Raw genomic sequence first — 20,718 nt, 5'->3', positions numbered from 1 at the left:
AGCTTCAAAAATACAGCCACAGGGGCTGGGAAGGTGGCTCAGTGGTAGAGTGCTTGCCTTGCATGCCTGAGGCCCTGGGTTCGATTCTTCAGCACCACATAAGCAAAAAGAAAAAAGCCAGAAGTGATGCTGGGCTCAAGTGGTAGAGTGCTAGCCTTGAGTTGAAGAGCTGAGGGACAGCGCCCAGGCCCAGAGTTCAGGCCCCACAACCAGAAAAAAAAATACAGCCACAGAAAATAGGATAGATATTTCATAACACAACAGGAACTAGACAAAAGTACTGGAATTTAAAGAAGAACATCTTTTAATAGTTGACATCAGTCCTTCTGAAGTGACTATGAAAACAAGAAATATTATAACCAATAACTTTTGATGTACATTCTACTGTTTGTAATATTCCATATAATATTTTTTATTATCCTGTACAGCTCTTAATACTAGAACAGCATTCTGAGGTTGCCAGGTTTAAGTCGCAACTGAGCAGGAAAAATAAAAACAGAAACATAAACAAAACTGAAATGTACTCAGAAATCCAGGAAGAGTTACACATTGAAAACAACAAAGATGCTACAGATAATTTGCATGATCAGTGACAAAATTATAAGCCACTTTAGGGAGTGAAAAATGGTTACAATAGTTGCTTTTGCTGTACAAAGGATTCTAGGCAAAAAGAATAATTAAGGTTTAATGAATGGCTCATAAATCATTCAACTTTTATTTCTCATTCTTAAATTCCTTCAGAATCTTTGGAGCTAATCCAATGTAATGACAGTACATAGATTTACCCACTGCAAATAAACAGCCTCTGAGCATGACAGTCTTTGTCTTTTGATAAGCAAGACAAGACTATTTTGAATGTCCACTCTTCTGCTGAATTTGCTATCTGGGAACCAATCCATGAACCAAAGCCAAGCAGAAACAAGTGGTTCCTGGTCAAATATGTAGAAACGAAAACCAATTCAATTGTATAAATGATGTTGTTGTTGTTGTTGTTTTAACGTTCTGGGTTTTGTACAAACTATACATTTTAATGACATCTTAATTTTCTTGAATTGTGCTGCAATTTAGTGCCAAAAATATATAGAAAGTGCCACCATTTCTTCAACTAAAGGATAAGTTGTGTTTTGTAAAAATAGAGCAGAATAAATCCCCATTTTTGCAGATTTATATTATGGAAGGTCTTGATGTAGCTGATGCGTATATGTAGACTCATTTATTACCTGTAAAGTAGAAGATATTTTATTACTTAGCAAAATGTAGTAGAATAATAAAAAGATACTTTCTATTTTGCAGTCTAGCATCTCATATAAAGGCTTTTTAATGTAGCTATCCAGCACACCACATAACCAGGAAAGGTAACTAATTAACTCTGCCCTAGACAACATTTCCATATTCCCAAATCCCATTCTCCATGTAGATGTTCATAAATTACTACTTTTGAAAGTACCTCATGATCCATGAGTAAAAACACTTTCTTATACTTTATTCTCTCTTGAGTATTTATTTCCTCATTTTTTCAGTTTAAAATTTTTCCTGGGAACATACTTTTTAGAATTAGTTAAAAACAGGTTTGTTTGAGGAAATCTCCATTTCCTGTCACTCTTCTAATCCTGGTATATCAAGAAACTGATAAGGGAAAAAAATCAATGGGTAAGATAAGAAGAGTTAAAACTATATAAAAAACTAATATTTCTGGTGGCAAGTTCTATAATTTAGCCATTTATAGACCAAAGGAAACTGATATTCAGCTATCATTAAGCAATGATAAAATTATCATAAAAATTTAACAGACACTGGGTGCCAGCAGCTCACACCTGTAATCTTGGCTACTCAAGAGGTTTAGAGCTGAGGACTGCAGTTGAAAACCATCCCAGGCAGGAATGTCTGTGAGACTCTTTTCTTCAATTAACCACCAAAAAGGTGAAAGTGGAGCTGTGGCTCAAGGGGTAGAGTGCTAGCTTTGAGCAAGAAAGTTCTGGGATAGCACAATAAAAGCACATTTTACATATTGTTTATGAAAATCATACTTTACTATTAGACTGTTTGCTGTTCACCAGATGATGTTTGTAATTATATAAGTGGCCATATGAATATTTTGCATTCTCCATAACTTCTTATTTGGATCATTGTATATACTAAAGGTGATGCAATGTTTATTATAAAATGAGTATGTTAAGATAGATTTTGAAATGTATTCCATCCAAACAGATTTTAGGCAAGTTTGTTCAGTTGTTTCTTTTCTTTTTTTCTTTTAGTAAATGAAAAGTTGTAGGAATAGTACAGAACAAAAAGTTGAGTTGTCTTCTTGAGGCAAGATTCTTACTCTCTCCAGAAAAGAGATATTGAGGTATGGTTGGTGTTGGGGAAGTTGAGGAAGACTGATGGTAGGTATGACACTGATCAAGATCCAGATATATTCTACTTACAAACTGGTAGAACTGAAATCTCTTTGTATATCTACTTAGAGATAATAAATTTTGAAAAGGATAAAAAACAGTTCTTAAATTCTACTCTAAGTTTTTGAATCCTTAATTTGATTGATTTAGAATTTAATAATGCACATTTTTTTCAGTGATTACAGATTATAATTTGTTGGACTGTCACTCAAGAATGTAATAGATGCTGTTAAGGCTGGCTACTAGAGCCTCACGGAATTTTAGCAAGGATCAGATGAAATGATTTGTGTAAAATCCTGAGCAATGCATATACTTGGTATGTACTTACTTATTTTACTTTCTTGGTTCTGCATACACAGTATGAAATCATAAAAGCAACAAACATCACCACTCCAATACCCAGCAAAACCAACTCAACCAGCCTGAGGAGATTTATTTTTCCAATCACTTGCTTTCTGAACATTTGTGCTTTCTCATCACCAATGGTACCAGTCTGTAATCAATAATTAACATTATTTGGGTAAAACCATGAAACAAAATACACAAACTCTGTACTATCTTTTCCTCTAAACATTCCTGACATATATGTTAGTCATTTACATCTAAGATATGAGGGAGTAGGAATCCCTTTTCTTGTCAAAGAAGACAATACATACAGTAATAACTCACTTTCTTTAAATATGATACATAACAATCTTCAATGTACAGGGTTCATTTACTCTTCAAAATTGTCTCTGAAATATTACACCAATTTCTAAAAGTTATCACCCAGTGACAGAGAGAATTTATAAAGTTCTATAATTTCACTCCTAAAGGTTCAAACAACACATTTTCTTGCTCTGACACACAAACTTTTGTCATTTACACTAAATATTTTCAGGCAGTAGGATATGCTGCCCATACCTAATCTAATCTGTCCTTTATAAGCACAGTTGACTTTTACAGTGTCTTAAATATATTTAACTCAATATTTCTAAAGCATCGATATGTTCAGTAAGTCTTGATTTCACAAGGAAATCATATAATTACCAAGAAAATATAAATTAGATACACTATGAATATCATTTCAAACTGTTTGTCTTTTTAAAAGAAAATAAAACTGATATTTGTATGCAATTTATTTCTAACAAATAGACATACTCAATAATGTGTAAGCTGGATTATCCCTATGAAAAATTAAAGCATATACAACCTCCAATACATATATAATTTGGAAACATCAAAAGCTTATTTTGTTGTCTTGTATTAATGAATTAAAATACTAACCTCATTAAGCCAAAGTATAGGCACAATATAATTCTTCTTCAGACCCTTTAATGCTCTGTAATGTATATTGAAAATAACTGTCAAAACATTTATTTTAAATATATATTTGATAGATATTTTTGTAATTACAACTGTAGATGTTCAGAAATCAATTGTTCTTGCTTATTTAAGTTTCTAGATTTTTGTTCTTGGCCACAAACTATTCAAATTTTAATGTAGCTGTTTCTCGGACTTTTCACTCACATATTTAATACAAATCTCTAACTAGTTTAGCTTTTTTCAAGCACATTTTCCCAACAAATGCTATGTAGGAAAAATATGTTAATATCTTTCAATAAACACTAGACATGATTTTAAACTGTATGTGATAATTATTCTTAGTGAAAAGTTACTAAATTAATTATTGTGAATTAACATTAAACTGAAGAGAAATTACATTTGATATTCTTTCATGAGCCTAGTCATTCTTACAAGAATATGGATAAAGATAATATTGTTTAAAGTGACTCACTCCCAGTTTTTCCCCTCCTGAACCCCTTTTCCCCAATTTGTATAGTTCATTTCCAACATAGAGTCTAGGGAGTATCACTGCTGAATTGATTAACGCTTTGTCCCACGATTTCTGTGCTGACACTGTTCAAAAAGACATGTACTCATTACATATATAACTAACACTTCTATAAATAAACTTTAAATAAAATTAAAAAAATATAACATAAAATGACTCACTCAATTTTTTTTGCTGGTTTGACCAATATGTTCACCTGTAGCCGTTTTGCAAATTGTAATGTGAATCCAGTTATCTGAAAGAAAAATAAACTAAAATAATTACTAACTTCTTTTAAAATAAATTTTGTAATATGCAAATTTTATTTTTGCTATGACAGCAGGAAAGTTCAGAGCTTAACAAAAAAGGACTACTTAAGGCTTATAAAAATTAATTGGACTTATTAGCTATTACCTATATAGGTATATGTAAATCAGATTCTATGTATAAGTTTTTATACACCTATATGTGTGTATATACATGTAATTGCTTTGTCAAAAAGAGAAGACCATCAGGTTTTATTTTAATTTGTAATAATATGCATGAAATTAACAGCATCAGTAACACAATGTAGCTCTCATTTAATTCCTGAATTCTGCATGATCAACTATAAATTTTTTCAGATTCCACATGTTAGTGTAATTATACCAATACCTTCCACTGTTATTTTTCATCAGAAACCTAACTATTGAGATTCTAGGATTTAATCTGTGTTGTATGTGGTGAAGAGACTCTAAACTAGGCCTTAGACTTTCTGGGCAAGCAACTGTCCAATTAAACTCCTTCCTCACTTGTCCTTAACATTAGAAAACAAGATTATTCTACTAAAAAAATGTTAAAACTATAGTGTTTTAGATTCTTCTGAGGTTTAATACAGGAGATTTTGAATGAAACTTATATATTCTCATAAAATCTATTAATTCCTAATAGCAAATGGTGGTGATGGTGACTTCTCATGAAAGCAATATCTATACATAAGTTTAGTTTCAGTATAAAATAGTCACAAGTAAGCTAACTATTCATTTTCATCATTTGCATTCCTAATTTACATACCATTAAAAGTCTTATCAAAGTCCATGCAATAAAAATTTAATTTTCTTCCCACTTGTATGTCACAAAAGGAAGAAATCAGTGCTAGTTACATTGACCAAGTTTCACTAATTTATTAAGAAAGTAATTCAAAATTGTGACTGAAAGATTTTCTTGGGTTTATAAATGACAGTATTAGCTAAGTCAAAGAAATAATCTATTTTCTCACAGGCTCAACATCCAAGTATGTCCTGTGCTCTTCTTCATTTGGATGTAAGCCTTCAATGGGTTCTGAAATATCAGGACTTGCATGTAGAAAATGAGGAAGTGAAATGTACACAGGTTTTCCTGAAAACAGAAAATCAGACTCAATTGCAAATAATCATTTCCTGTTGAACATAATGCTCAGAAACTACTTTCTTATAAGAAAAGATTTTTTTTAAGATTAAGTAAAATAGTTGGCTTTGAACACTGATTAGAGTTTAGGGAAAGAATTTTATCAGGGTACATAATATATAGAGATGAAATGTTAATTTCTGAATTTTCCTCCTAAGCAGTGAGTTGGTGTCTGGTCTTTAATTTGTGCCAACTTTCAGTTTGCATAGTTCAGCTGCTAAACAAAGTTTCAACTACATATATCCATGCACTAAGCATAACTATGTTCCTAGACTGAAAATCCATTCATGAGTAATTTTTTTCCTTCCTTTTTCATTCACACTCACAACCGTGTGAAGAAACAAGGAGTCCAAATATTGACCATTCTTGTTTTAGAGATATTCTAAGCATGTACTTTCATTTATCATTTTCTAGGAAGTAAAAGATAGGAAAAGTCACAGATAGATAGCTCAGGAAGCTCAGAGAATAATTACAAGCAAACATAATGTTGGAAGTTTTTTCTTAATAATACAACACTGGTTTCACAAATGAGACCCCAAATACTGAATAAAAGCAACACTAAAATTCCTGCTATCAAACCTTGTTTACTTTCTCTTATCAATGCCTTAATTTTCAGTTTTCGGTAGAAAGTGATTTGGGGTAAGGCATTTTAGAAGAATACTACAAATGATGTCATGAATCATGATGCCAAGAACACATATGTACCTTCTTTGCATTTGCCAATGTCTAGCACACCATATGAAGTACAATTTTTGGAGATAATGGTTTCTGTGCAGAAGCAATGATTGTCTGGGTTTTGGACTGGAGATGCAAAGGCTTTGGCTGGAAGAACAAATCTATACACAGGGATTCCTTTCAGGTCAACCTCAGATCCAAATACAGCATAGATTGATCTACACAGGGATAAAAACAAGTTTAATTCCAAGAAACAGAACCACACATTGGAAATCCATTGTCTCTTTTCATTTTTTGGTTTATATTTTTGCTTTAACTTAGAAATATCAGATGATCTTGATAGAATCTTAGACTTGCTTAATTCCTAGGGAAAAATGATATGAAGATGTACCACAACTCAATACCTGAGTATAAAATGTTTTTATTTATTCAAAAAATATTAAATTATATAATATTATATATTCTATTATGTTACACATTTTGATTATACACTACCATGGAACATATAAATATATATATCAGTGACATTTCTTAAGAGTTAATTTCCCTTTATAGTAAAGAGTTTGAAGTAATAAATATTTATTTGCACCCAGTCCAAAGTCTCTATCTTTCAAATTTAATCTTGGAAAAATAAAATCTACTCAGTTGTTGGGGTGTGAGCCCATAAAACATCATTTCCAAAATATTTACCAAGAAATAAGCACTATGCTAGAGCTCAGTATGTATCCTGCTAATTCTCAGAAAATACTATGGGAACAAACATGGTTCTCATTAAATTTTTAGATAATATTCAATGTTTGCCTTCAATTTCAGAGTTGGGACAGGGCTCAATTCAAAAAGAGTGGTAAGAGCACCAGGAGTTGTAGAGTCTTTCCTAGGTCCCACCAGTATGAAAAGATACTGTAGAAAACAGTAATGATAAAATTCTGGGTCATCTTTGCCTATTTTTAGAAAAACTGGGCAATTTCTTCTAGGCTTCATTGGTGGTATTAAATTCAGTTGATTAAAATGCATGAAAATGTTCTTAAAAGAACAAAGAAAATGCTTTATGCTATTAAAAGTTGAAACATTCAGAAGGTACTTTGGAAAGAGTTAGTAAGATAAAATTCCATATTGGTTAATGTACATAGTTCTGAGTCCTTTATGTATATTTTTAGAAATACTAGACAATTTCTTTTGGATTTCATTGGTATTAAAAGCACTAATAATTTCTTAAATGCATAAAAATAGTTGTTAATAGAAGTATAGAAAAGGATTTGCACTATAAATTATTAGAATATACAGAAGAGTATTTTGAAAATGTTTAATAAGCACATGAATTCTATATTTATGCATTTATTCTTTTTTTTCTTTTTTTTTTGTCGGTCATGGGGCTTGAATTCTGGACCTGAGCGCTATCCCTCAGCTCTTCAGCTCAAGGTTAGCGTGCTACCGCTTGAGCCACAGTGCCACTTCCTATGCATTTATTCTTTTTTTTAATATATGAATTTTTTATTGTGAAAATAACTTATAGAGGGGTTACAATTACATGGGCAAGATAATGAGCACATTTCTTATCAAACATTGTTGCCTCCTCCTTTGTTTCCCTTCTCAGCTCTTCTCAAATAAAAATACCCTAAGTATATTTTTGTTCAATAATACATTTATTAGTTCATGAGCTCTTTAATTTAACTTTATTGCTTGAGAGACAAAAAGTCTGATTTAGACATAGATCAGTAGCTATGTCTTACCTGCAAATATCAGAGGAAAAGAATCGCAATACTCGAGACTTCTCAACAAAAGGTGGAAATGAGGCTGCATCTATTAAAAATCAAGGCAGTGGCAAGTGATTAAATGTAATATGCATTCTCTTAAAAAATCTAGAAATCTCTTTCAAGCATAGTTAATAGAAATATGATAAAGTGACCTACCTAATTTAAAAAGTATCTAGTAGTTTTATTCAATCTAATATATTCTTAGTCCTATTTCAGTACACACTCAATAAAAATAATGGAGTTTTACATTTTCCAAGTCTAGTACACATTCTTAGTCTACAGCATAAATCAAACATGCAGGACACATTTAGAGAACCTGACAACCATATGTGGCTACAAGGATCGGAGGTTCAACAAGTAAATAGTAAAATCAGATTATGTGAAAACTGTAATTATATGATTTGGAAATGACTTGCTCCATCAACAGAGGGAAATATCTCTTACCATAGAGTCCTTCAGAACATGGTTTATACCGACTTTGGTCTTAATAGTGATTCATTCATTTGTACTCAGGGCTGATTAGTATTTTCCAATCCATTTGAAATCCATATCTCTCACTAAATAAAATTTCCTCCCAATGCTTTGGAAACATATCCAATCAATTTAACAAGGCAATTATTGAGGTGATTGAATTCCTAATATAGCTAAACTCCACAGCACACATTAAATAAATGAGGAAATTATTAGATACTCTTCCATTTGCTTCTCAAATGAATATAAACAAAATGAGCCTACACTGGAGATATTTGTTTCAAACAATAAGACCCAGCCCTCAATTATGTAGGCCAGTGTCTTTTCTAGCAAGTGTACCTTCATGATAACTGTTATATCTCACTTACACTCCCATGGTGAGGGTTACAGTAATCTTGTACTCACTGCTTCATCCTGGCAGTGAGATCATTAAATATTAAAGTTTATCTGGGTTCTGCCATAATGGGCCCTGTCTGGAAAATGCCTTCCCAGAATCTTACCAACTAAAAGAAAATACACTGTTAGTCTTCAACCATCATTATCTGAACTATGATAGAATGTATGCCAGAATTATATCCAGAAATTTATATGGGCAATGACAAAAAGAAATGATACCACCAGAGATACTTTTTCCTCAGCGAAATGATTCCAAGTTATACCAATATTGATATATTTTCCTATTATCTTTCTAGTCCCATGACCAAGAGTATTCCTTAGAGTCATAACTTGCCCTACTCAACACATTTCTGCTCTTCTTTCTTTTTACTTCTATGCTTATACCTAAAAAATTATGATTAAAAACTGCTTTATTAATTGGCTACTTCATTGTAAAACTACTTACAATAAAAAATGATTATAACATAGTTATACAAAGAATTTTCAATTTCATAAGTCAGGCTATAAGTACAATGAACTTTGATCAATATCACCATTTTCATTGTCCTTCCCCACTATTCCTATCCTCAAATTACGTAGTTCAGTTTTTACATAATACTAGTAAAATATTCTACCTTTCAAATTCAAGCCTGGAGTTTGCATTTTTATATTATTTTTACTAATGCATCTTCTAGCCTGTAGCTCTTTTGGCTACACCTATCTACTAACTTCAGACAGGCTGTATTATTATTTTCCTCTTAAATACACAATAAATTCTTTAATACATAGGAACAGCAGATTATACTTTTGTCTGTAAGGATTAAGTATGATGTTTCTGTAAATACAGAGAGAAGTATGAGTCACTTGAAAATTTATGTGCAGAAATGCATTATTCCTATGGCTTAACACCATACAAAAGCAAATCCAGTCATTTTTGCTCTATAGAGCAATATGGGAGGAAAGGGATGGGAGAAAGTTAGGGAAGAGAAGACACTCTGAAAGGAAATGTAGTTATTGCCTGACTCATGCAATTGAAATCCCTTTGTATGTAAACTTTATAATAACAATAAATTAACTTAAAAAAACTAAAAATACATAAAAATTTCTCTCAATTTCTAAACAAAAAGCAATTCAATTAAATAATCATGCAAGACTCAAACAACATTTTGGAAAAGTAAGCACTCCAGCTTTCTTTTCATTTAACGTTTTTCATCATTATTGTAACATTTTCCTGTTAGATATTTTCTCTTATTTTGTAAATATTTTGTTTGTGCTTCCTAGTCCTTGAATGCTTACACTTGATTTTAATTATTTTATAATATTTGATTGCCATTGCTTTCCAAATCTTACTTCTTTTGCTAATAAATGTGTACTTTTCTTCAAGGACAACTAGAAGCCAGAGTTAGCCAAACATTAAATCAGAGCTTTCAGTTCTTTTGTTCTCCAATTCTAATGCAGAATTCTTACACTCACACATAGTATTCATGGGTAGCAGAAATTTAACAATGTAAGCTTATTATTTTTTCCTGAACTTTCTCATGATAACTACCTTATTAAAAATATATGGATATTTTGTTCTTTTTATTTTTATCTTTAAGTTGTACAAAGAGTAGCAAGTTAGCAAAGCAGTTCATGATACAATGCATCTGGATCAATGTCACTCCTTTCAACATTCTTACCCATCCTACCTCTATACATCCCTTTCCTTATTCTTCTTAATTTTGGACAATATAGGCTGGGCTCTTGACTGCATTCTCCTGGTCTTCTTTTCATTTATCTACCCTTTTCTACTCGGTCCCACCCCATCCCTCTTGAATACCCACTCCTGCTGTTTTATTTTGCTGACGTTTGATTTTTGCCCTTCTAAGGAATTACACTATTTGAAATCTTCCCTGAATCTGTTATATTTCAGTTAATACATTTGTATACACTTGCATACCACCCAAGGTATTTATTATAAGTTTATAAGCTATATCTAGCTTCCACATCTAAGGGGAAACATGAATCCTTAGTCTCTCTGGACCTGACTTACTACATTTAAAATACTTTCTCTAGGTCTTTCTATTTCTTTACAAATGGTACAATATCATTCTTTCTAATGAATGAATAAAATCCCATTGAAATTGAACATAGAACTACCCTGTAATCCAAAAATTCCACTCCTGGACATTTACCCAAAAGATTACAAACCAGGATACAGCAAAGTCACCAGCACAATCATGTATGGAATCAACCTAAATGCTCCTTAATGTATGAACGGATCAAGAAAATATAGTGTATGTGTATGTGTATGCATGAACATGTATGCCTACACACATAAATGTAAGTATGCATGTGTACAATGCATATATACATGCGTGTATACACATGTACATTACACAAACATATGTACATACATACACATATGTACATATAAATGTGATCTACATATGATTTTTTATTTTACTTCACTACTACTTAAGTTTTTAGTCTCACTAAGAAGTAAGTTTTCACTTCTGTCATTATGTTTCTATTCAATTTTATCTGTATAGTATATAAGAAAGGGATGAATAGTCATTATTCTTTTAGTTTGCTTTTTATTTTCCCCATACTGAAGTTTTTGTCAGGGTGTCACTTTTACAAGACAAATTCGCTACTATTTTAGCCAGGTCAAGTCTTGATTTTTTTTTTCAGGAACTGGCCTCAAATTTTGATCTGCCTAACTCCTCTAAATAGCTTGAATTATAGGTAGAAGCCACCAACCTGGTTGTTTTTGTTTGTTTGTTTGTTTTAAAGCTATTTCTGTTAGTAGGATACCAATCCATTAAGTATAGGTTTTATATAGCAAATGTTTCCTTAATAACAAAATGTTGTGAATTCTCTATGGTTAACCTCAGAAATCCCATCCCATCAAACTAAGCTTATAGAACAGAAAGTGCATTATTGAGTGGGGCTATAAAGACAGGCAAACACGGACACTGAGCCTTCAGAATGTTGTAGCACTAGTGGTGGGAGAAGGTAAGGTATGATGGTGAGGGTTATCTAACATGTTCTTACCTGTGCCATTAATCATGTCACAATAACTTGGCCAATAGGAGAGATTCCTTAGGGATAAAAGACAGATGTATAAATATTCTCATTTCAAGTATACTTTAAATTATTTTTCCTACTCTGATTCAATATACTTCTGCTGAAAAATAAAGATTACATATGACATGCTAAGTTTAAGACATGTTCTAATATTCATTTATTTGAAAGTTTAATCTTACAGTAATAAATTAAGTATATTATAGCATGATATGGAAAATCAGTGAATAATATCTGCCAAATGGTAAATTAGACTGAAAAAGAAAACATCAAAAAGACAGAGCTTTCAGAGAAGAAAATTATGAAATGTTTATTTAAAACATGGACCTCTACCTAGGGATTTTTTTCCCCAATGAGAGAAAGGAGTTATTTGGGAAAATGTTAAGTGTTTGCAATGAATAGTAGACAATTATTAATTGAGTTATTCTCAATATAAGCTAGAAAAATAGAAGAAAAGAATGAGAAGTAAATGTTTAGATCCCTACAAATTGAAACATGTAAATAATCTATTTTATTTGCCTGTTTTAACTCTTGCATCAGGTAATTTTAAAGTTAGGTAGAGTTTATTACCTTCTGCTTTAATACCTGTGTAAGTTTAAATATTTACATATACCAAAAAGTGATTAAAATATAATAGCAGTAATAACTCACCTGCATCCTCAGCCATTTTTCTTTTGGTGATAGAAAAGCTAGATTTTTCTCATTCCTGACATACTATGTATGAAATATGAATACAATCTGTTGCTTACTTTTTAAAATTATAGGCTATTAATCACACCGGTGTTGTCAAGAAGAGTTAATTCACCCTTATTTGAGAGTCAAAGTAATATGTAATTCTTGCTCTAATTAGAAGTACATAACCCTCTCTACACTTCTCTACATTTATAATACTCAGATAAGTGAAATACTAATTGTTCAACATAGAACTTTGATCAGATTTCATTTAAACACTTCGACGTGTTTGTTTTCCGCCACTCAACTTCCCTATGAATAGGAACTAAGCACTACACTAGTAAATGTGTAACTGTGGCTGCTGTTACTAGATAAAGACTCTCATGAAATCATTTAATCTCTTTCTGTTTTGTTGACTTATTTTTACTTCAGGAGAAGAAAAGAATGCTTTCTCCCTGATATATATGGTGGTTCTTTCCTTTTTACAAATATGAAAAACTACAAATCTTTCAGACAGGCTGTCAGAAGCTGGGAGAATTGAAATAATATCTTCATGAAGTTGCCTTGTTCTTTTCCTTTTCCAAAAGTGACAAATTTTGCATTTGGTATGCAAATTCTAGAACTGTAATTGAATACTAATTCTATTTTTGCATTTACAAAGGTTAGAAACCTAAATCATCAATACGGAAACTATTTGAAGACTGTTTACAGGGGAAGACTCATTAAGACACTGCCTTTACTGATGAACTTAGAAATGGTCACTTGAATGTCTAAACAATACTCAGTATTAACAAAAGCACTAAGTAAATAAATAAATCATTTTTCTACCTATTAGATGTATTGATTTTTCATTTATTTCATTTGTGATTATTGAACTACATAGGTACACTATAATTCTGGATAGGCTTTAGAGAAGAAAATAGTCTCTATTTCTTTAAAAATGGAAGACACACCATATGCATGAAAGCCAAGGAAATCCTAAGCAGCACTGAAATGCAGCAGCATGAACTTTTGTACAGGTGAAAATAGGGAAACAAACTGAAACAAATAGGGAAGCGGGAGAGCCTGACAGAAAAGTCATTCCCAGGTCTGTTGCAAAGGTTGGTACCAGTGCCAGTTAAAAAATACCATTCCTGTCTCACAGTAGTTTAGCATACACAACATACACACAAACACACTTGCCTGGGGCTGGGAAGGTGGCTCAGTGGTAGAGCACTTGCCTTGCATGCTTGAGGCCCTGGGTTTGATTCCTCAGCACCACATAAGAAAAAAGCTGGAGGAGCTGGGAAGGTGGCTCAGTGGTAGAGTGCTTGCCTTGCATGCCAGAGGCCCTGGGTTTGATTCCTCAGCACCACATAAGCAAAAAGAAAAAAGCCGGACGTGGCGCTGTGGCTCAAGTGGTAGAGTGCTAGCCTTGAGCTGAAGAGCTGAGGGACAGCGCCCAGGCCCAGAGTTCAGGCCCCACGACTGGACCCCCCCCCCAAAAAAAAACAACAACAAACACACTTTCATAAGACACTTACCTTTTCCCTTTGTATGTGTCAATTATAGCAACTTTGCTTATGTCATCCTTCCCATTGAAAACTTTATAAACTCCATCTGCAGTATTGTTGTACTGAAAAAATATGTATAAGAAAAAATATTTATTGAACAAGTCATATTCTCTAAATTGTAACATACAAATAATAAACTTCAACATTTAACAATGGTTATTCAGAATCCTTTTCTATAATTCAATGTATAGTGTAATGAGATTGTTTTAGTCCTGGGGTTTGAACTTATTAAAGGGTAGGATATAAAATCTGTCTTGATGCTGAGATAATGTAGGAAAGACATGACAGAGACTGACAGGATCAGACAGCATTCTGAATAATTAAGCCCTCAATGAAGCAATGCTGATCACCATTCATGCTGAAGCAAGACTGAATGAGTGAAACTTATGAGAACTAGATTGTTTTTAGGAGCACTCCAAATATTGAAATAATTTCTTACTGCAAAGACAAAGATAAAGCATGAAAAATTAACAACTGAATTAGCCAAGAAAACAGTTGTAGTATATCTCAAAGAATTGAATCCCTGATCCCTTAATGCTTTCTATTGCAAAGTTTAATTGATAAGCAGCTTTCCAATCCTAAACACAAATGAAAGTAAAAATGAGATCAGGAAAGTGCAAGCAATATACCAGGTACAATGTTCAGCGAAATCAGAAGGTACTACTCCAGCAAATCCAGCTCATTAAAACACTAAGCTACAACCAAGTAAATCCTGAAGAACAAAACCACTTGTATCTTCATTGCCAAAGCATAATATATGTAGGCCACTTACTTTAAGCTGTTAATTATAAACCTCATTAAATTTTGTTCTTCACTGTGTGCAGTGATACAGGCAAAAATGTCAAAGATGTCAGTCAGAAAAATAAAAGCAAAGAAAGACTATGATTTTTTAATCTCTAAATTGAACAGTATGGTATAATATGTTAAACTAATTTGTTAAGTTGTGAAATAATTATGATACAATGATAAATATGACTATTCTTCAGTGGGAACTATTTAAATTACAAGAATAAAACAGAATATGAGAAAAATAAATCTCACTGACAATTTCATATGTAAATTCAGGCTAACTTCCTAGTGAAGAGTAAAACAAATTTGTTAAGAGAACTAGAGAAAGAAGGATAGTAATATGAAGATATTTTAAGCAAACAAGCAGAAAAGGTAAGATAAGTTGATATTAGGTGAAACGAACCCCAAGATAAGTGTTCAAATGTTTTTGCTTTCATGTGAATATTTCTCACATATTTATAAGATGATTTCCTTGTTGCTTTGTATGTCCCTCCCCCATGGTATAACCCCTGCTTTCACTGTATTTGATGTTGGTATAATTTGGGGAAGGGAACAGAAAAAAACAAATCGTTTAAATAGGGATACAGTTGGACCCATTGCAACAATGGGATGTACAAGTCGTTATGTTGAAAAATGAATTTTACAACTTTGGCTGGGCGGGGGCAGGGGGATGGGAAGGGATGGAAAGGGGAAACAAAGGAGGAGGCAACAATGCTTGATAAGAAATGTACTCATTACCTTGCTCATGTCATTGTAACCCCTCTGTACGGTATTTTCACAATTAAAAAAAAACCATACAGCACTGAACTTGCTTTTGTGGGAAAAGTCATCAAAAATAACATTCCAAGATTTAGAGACTTATAAGCTAATTTTAGGAATATTGTATATGTGGAGATAAGAAAAACAAATTTTTTATTTAAAATTTAGAAAATAATTTTAAAATGAAATGTCCCATTAAAAAAGCTAAAGCCATAAGTGTATGTATATATATGCATATATACATAAGTGTGTGTGTATATATGCTATTTTCAAAGACTTCATTTCATATACACATCTATCTATCTATTTATCTATATGTTTGTATCTGTCTATCTATCTAACTATATGTTTGTATCTATCTGTCTGTCTGTCTATCTGTCTATCTATCTATCTATCTATCTATCTATCTATCTATCTATCTATCTATGTGGTGTCTCTGTGATTAAGCATTTACTTCTATGGAAAAGGGATTAAATATGACTCTTCTACATCCTCAGCCATATTATAAATACTCACATATACACATACATATATATATATATATGTATATATTCATTCCCAGTCAGCAATACGCTAATATCGTAGATTCTAGTCTTACACTTGTCAAGGACACTGTACATACATAGTTAATAATGTCACAATATGGTTTTATATTTGGTACTTACTGGATAAAATACGCCAACAGTGGTAGCAATAGGGTATGGAACCAAACTCAAGAATGGATCCTTATAGCCCCACAATAATTCCTTCAGTGTTCGGTTTTGGAACATAGAAGATTTTGACTTTTTGATGAGTGAATTGAGCACCACTTGAACAAATGCATTTTGATAGATATGAGGTGCAGCCTATAAAACAAATCACCATGAATACACGGAGTACCTAATCTTATTTTAACAAATAAATGGACCAAATACAAGAATGGAGTTTAGTAGGAAATTTTGATTCTTTAAGAACAGCTGCCAAACTCTGCCTTGATAAATATAATTGGTCTAAACTCAAGACAATCACATTTGCTTCCTTATTTCAAACCACAAGAAGACAATCCAAGTTAAGCCCCATTTTAAATGGTGTACTTGGCTCTTATAATTCAGTTGTTATAATTTTGTCATCTTTCCAAAGGCATAAATCACACAGTGTTATATTTCTATAGGATTTCCAAAAAAGCTAAAGATCTAATCATAGTGCTGATGCACTTAGCTGTAAGATAGGAGCATTTTAGGACAATTAATTGTCCACTCACCGCTACAGCCAGATTGAGAACTGTGAAAGTATCATTTTCTGTTCCAACTGAGAGTGAAGGCTCAAAGATGGCACCATTGGGCTGCACAAAAGAGACTGTGTGATCCTCATCGTCCTGAGTTATATTTTCCTTGGCTAGATAACGAACTCTGAAATAAAAGAAATAAAACCAGAAGCAATGGATATTTAAAAAACCAATGTGTCTTCTATGAACTTTAGGTACTAAATGGCATTCATTCATTGAAAAAAAAAAACAACTATTTGACAACATAGAATGTATCAGAATTTAATATATCAGGATTTAAAGTGCTTAACTAGCCAGTGCTAGTTTCTAGGAAATTTACTGTAACCAATTTAAAATTTTCAACTGGGATATTAAACCAGGAAAGGAGTAGTGTGTTTTAATGGGTTTGTATATAAAATCCATTAAAAACAAAACAAAAACAAAAACAAAAACAAAACAAATAGAAACCCAGGTTTGAGCCTGGGTAGTGGGTGGGATCATTGGGGTAGCAATTCCACATAATGGTCTAAAGGCCAGACCCTAGTTTAATAGTTTATTTAGGTAAAATAGGGCAGGAAGTTGCATATATAAAATCAGAAGATAGAACATGATACATTTGGAAAAAGGCAAATACCTGTGTGTAAATGGGGTGGGGAAACTCGCTGGACTAAAAAAGATCTCAAGAGTAATAAGACTGCAGACTCTACCCCACTGAGTATTTCTTCTGATGGTAAAAAAAAAGGAGGCAGGGGAGAGATTAAGCAAGGAAATTCTGAGTACAGTTTTCAGTCCTAAGGAGAATTCTCCCAAGGACAGTACTCTCCACCACTGATTTTTCCATCTTTTTTAGTACTTTAGTGATAACTAGAAATAACAGAATCTAACTTCCCTTTTTAAGGGTTATACACCAACACTCCTCACTCCCAGTATATGTGAAAAAGTAATTAGTTAGAAGCCCCTGGCTTTCAGTTCTTCAAGATGCAAAATATGTCAGATTTTTTAAGGGATGAGGGAAAAGGTGATAGCTATAGGAACATATTTAGGGAAAATAAGATGCCTACAAAAACGAAACAAGGTATATATTTCGTTCATCATACTAACAAGTATTTAAATGATCAATATTTGAGCTGAACAGATAACTGAGGTAAAGATTGAAAGAAGCATGATACTAAAATTTAGGTCAAAGAAATTACTTTATGCTATAATAAACATACAAATTCTTCTTGAGTAGAGACTATGAATCATAATGCTTAAGACATAATGACTTTTCTAAAACAATGGTGCACATTATTTTAGGAGGATTTACAACAATCTAAAAAGATACTTTATGTCTAACACACTTATCACAGTTTATTGTCTATTCTTATATACAAAGAATATAAAGGTCTAGAAAAACCCCAAGACAGAAAACTATTAACAACAACTTTTCTCTAAAATAACTAATAAAATTGGAGCGCATCTCATTGATACTTAAAAATCAAGCCACTGAATTTTTTAGGAACATTTATATAGAGAAGACAATTCCACAAATAGTAAAATAATTTTGAATCAAATAAATTTGCTTATATTGTACTACTTACATCACAATACCAGTAGATGGCACTCATTATGAGAAAATCCTTAATACTATGCCCTCCCTGACTTTAGAAAGTTGAAATTTAGAGAACATAGTCAGCATGTTGTTAGAAAAGTCCTATGATTATGTTTCTTCATATTCCAGATAATATCTTTCAAAGTGAAAGCAATTCCCCTAAAACTATTAAAATTATTAATTCCCCTAAAACAACTTGAGATTTGTATTCAAATTTTCACATCGATTCATTTTCCTCACATTTATTTATGACATTGCTTATACAATTATGACTCAACTTTCATTGAGTCTACTATAAATTCTAGATTTTTCATCAGTATACATCATAGCTATCACTGGTTTCCGGAACAAGATACTCAGTGAGAACTATAAGAACACAAGAGTTTCCAAGAAAAGATGATTTCCTTGTAAGAATGGAAATCTTTAAACAATACAACAGTGGTACTCACAAGGCAACATGTTGGAAATGAACTTTATAACTTGGGGGTGGGAGTATGTGGGGGGGGAGGGAAAGTGGGAGACAAATGAGGGAGTGGGATAGCAATGTTTGACAAGAAATGTACTCCCTACCTTATGCATGTAACTCTAACCCCTCTGTACATTACCTAGACAATAAAATTTAATTTAAAAAGTGGAAAAAAGAATGGAAATCTTTAAACAAAATTGTGATAATCATAGGTAGATAGATAGATAGATAGATAGATAGATAGATAGATAGATAGATAGATAGATAGATAGATGAAGAGAAAACAAACTAGGGGGGACTGCTAAAGCACAGTTGTCACCAACAATGTAATATGAATCATGTTATACCCTGTTATAACCTCACAACTATTATTTCATTATGATATCAGTGTCACCTTTTGCTCTAGAAACATAGTAATCATTTAGAGAGTAAGGGAGATGATACAATCATAGAATATATAAAACAGCTAAAAACTACAACTTTTTAAAATCATAAAAATAATTATAAATAGAACATTCTATGATAAAAATGTGATCATGGACTCAAATTACCCTTGAGAAAAATCACATTTTGTGAATGAAATAATATATAAAACCTAGTTAATACATATCTATCTATCTATCTATCTTTCTATCTATCTATTTATCTATCTATCTATCTATGCCCATATGCTGGTCCAGTAGCCAGGCTTTGATAAGTACTGATGTAAGTCAACATTTATATTGATGTTGTTATATAAATAAATAAATAAATAATGCATACATACACACACATATATGGTTTCCCTGATTAATATGTATATTTCAGAAATGTCGACATTATATGCCACATATACCAAACCCAGGCAGTTATTGGATGATGATAAATTGCTAATAGCCTCTGTATTTTTTCTATAAAATACCTATTAACATGGGTATATATATATATATATATATATATATATATATATATATAGAGAGAGAGAGAGAGAGAGAGAGAGAGAGAGAGAGATGTATATATATATATATATATATCACATCTTAAAGAGATTCTAGATTCCATACAAATAGGAAAAAATTATCTCATGTTATATCATTGGCAAGAAAATAAATAGACAGCAATACAATGGAATTTGTCAGGCGGAAGCTTTCTGACAAACATCCATGCCCAGGGAAGGAATGCCCCTCCTCTGTGGACACACACTCACCTGTATGTATAAGGGCCTCTTTGTTTAACTTTAATGTTGCTGCTGTTTACTACCACTTCTTGGGGATTTTGCACATCAAAAATCCAAAACTGTCTGTAGACTTCTGTGCCCGTTTTAACCCAGTTTTTAAAAGCAATTGTACCCTCTTCAAGGACGACTTCCTGTGAAAAAGAACATAAATGTGGGTGATCTCTTTGTAGTTAATGCAGGCACTTCAAAGAGCTTACAGCATTTAGTAAGCCAGAGTTAAAGGACCATGCCAAAGTATCTTGCTCATGACAGCCTTGGCATCTTTGTCAGACACTTGAAGCAAGGAAGATTCCACACAGTCCAGCAACCTCTTTAATTAATGTTTCCCTGAGAGAATCGGTGTGTAACAGAGAAGCCATGACTGCTGACTATAACGAAAGCCATAGGGTGACTCGGCTTTATTACAACAGCCAGTAAGATAATTTATGAAGAAAGTTTTATTCAAACTATTCCT

At 32.3% G+C, this 20,718-nt stretch overlaps 1 protein-coding gene across 4 annotated transcripts in view; it reads right to left on the bottom strand.

The window, feature by feature from the left end:
• Positions 1-281: 281 nt before the first annotated feature.
• Positions 282-20,718, bottom strand: part of Cd36 (CD36 molecule (CD36 blood group)) — a 78,458-nt gene continuing 58,021 nt past the window's right edge. For all 4 annotated transcript variants that reach the window (XM_069996349.1, XM_069996352.1, XM_069996351.1 and 1 more), the window contains exons 4-15: positions 20,235-20,395; positions 16,989-17,136; positions 16,414-16,593; positions 14,171-14,262; positions 11,946-11,992; positions 8,040-8,109; positions 6,340-6,527; positions 5,468-5,586; positions 4,392-4,465; positions 3,663-3,717; positions 2,725-2,889; positions 282-1,220 (exon numbers count right to left, since the gene is read on the bottom strand). In XM_069996349.1, coding sequence (XP_069852450.1) covers positions 2,725-2,889; positions 3,663-3,717; positions 4,392-4,465; positions 5,468-5,586; positions 6,340-6,527; positions 8,040-8,109; positions 11,946-11,992; positions 14,171-14,262; positions 16,414-16,593; positions 16,989-17,136; positions 20,235-20,395 — 1,299 coding nt within the window. In that variant the 3' untranslated portion in view covers positions 282-1,220. The remainder of the gene's footprint in view (positions 1,221-2,724; positions 2,890-3,662; positions 3,718-4,391; positions 4,466-5,467; positions 5,587-6,339; positions 6,528-8,039; positions 8,110-11,945; positions 11,993-14,170; positions 14,263-16,413; positions 16,594-16,988; positions 17,137-20,234; positions 20,396-20,718) is intronic.

This window comes from Dipodomys merriami, unplaced genomic scaffold (genome assembly GCF_024711535.1).
Source record: "Dipodomys merriami isolate MVZ:Mamm:240054 unplaced genomic scaffold, mDipMer1.0.p SCAF_5, whole genome shotgun sequence".
Classification (NCBI taxonomy): Eukaryota; Metazoa; Chordata; class Mammalia; order Rodentia; family Heteromyidae; genus Dipodomys; species Dipodomys merriami.
This window is presented reverse-complemented; position numbering and strand designations above follow the sequence as displayed.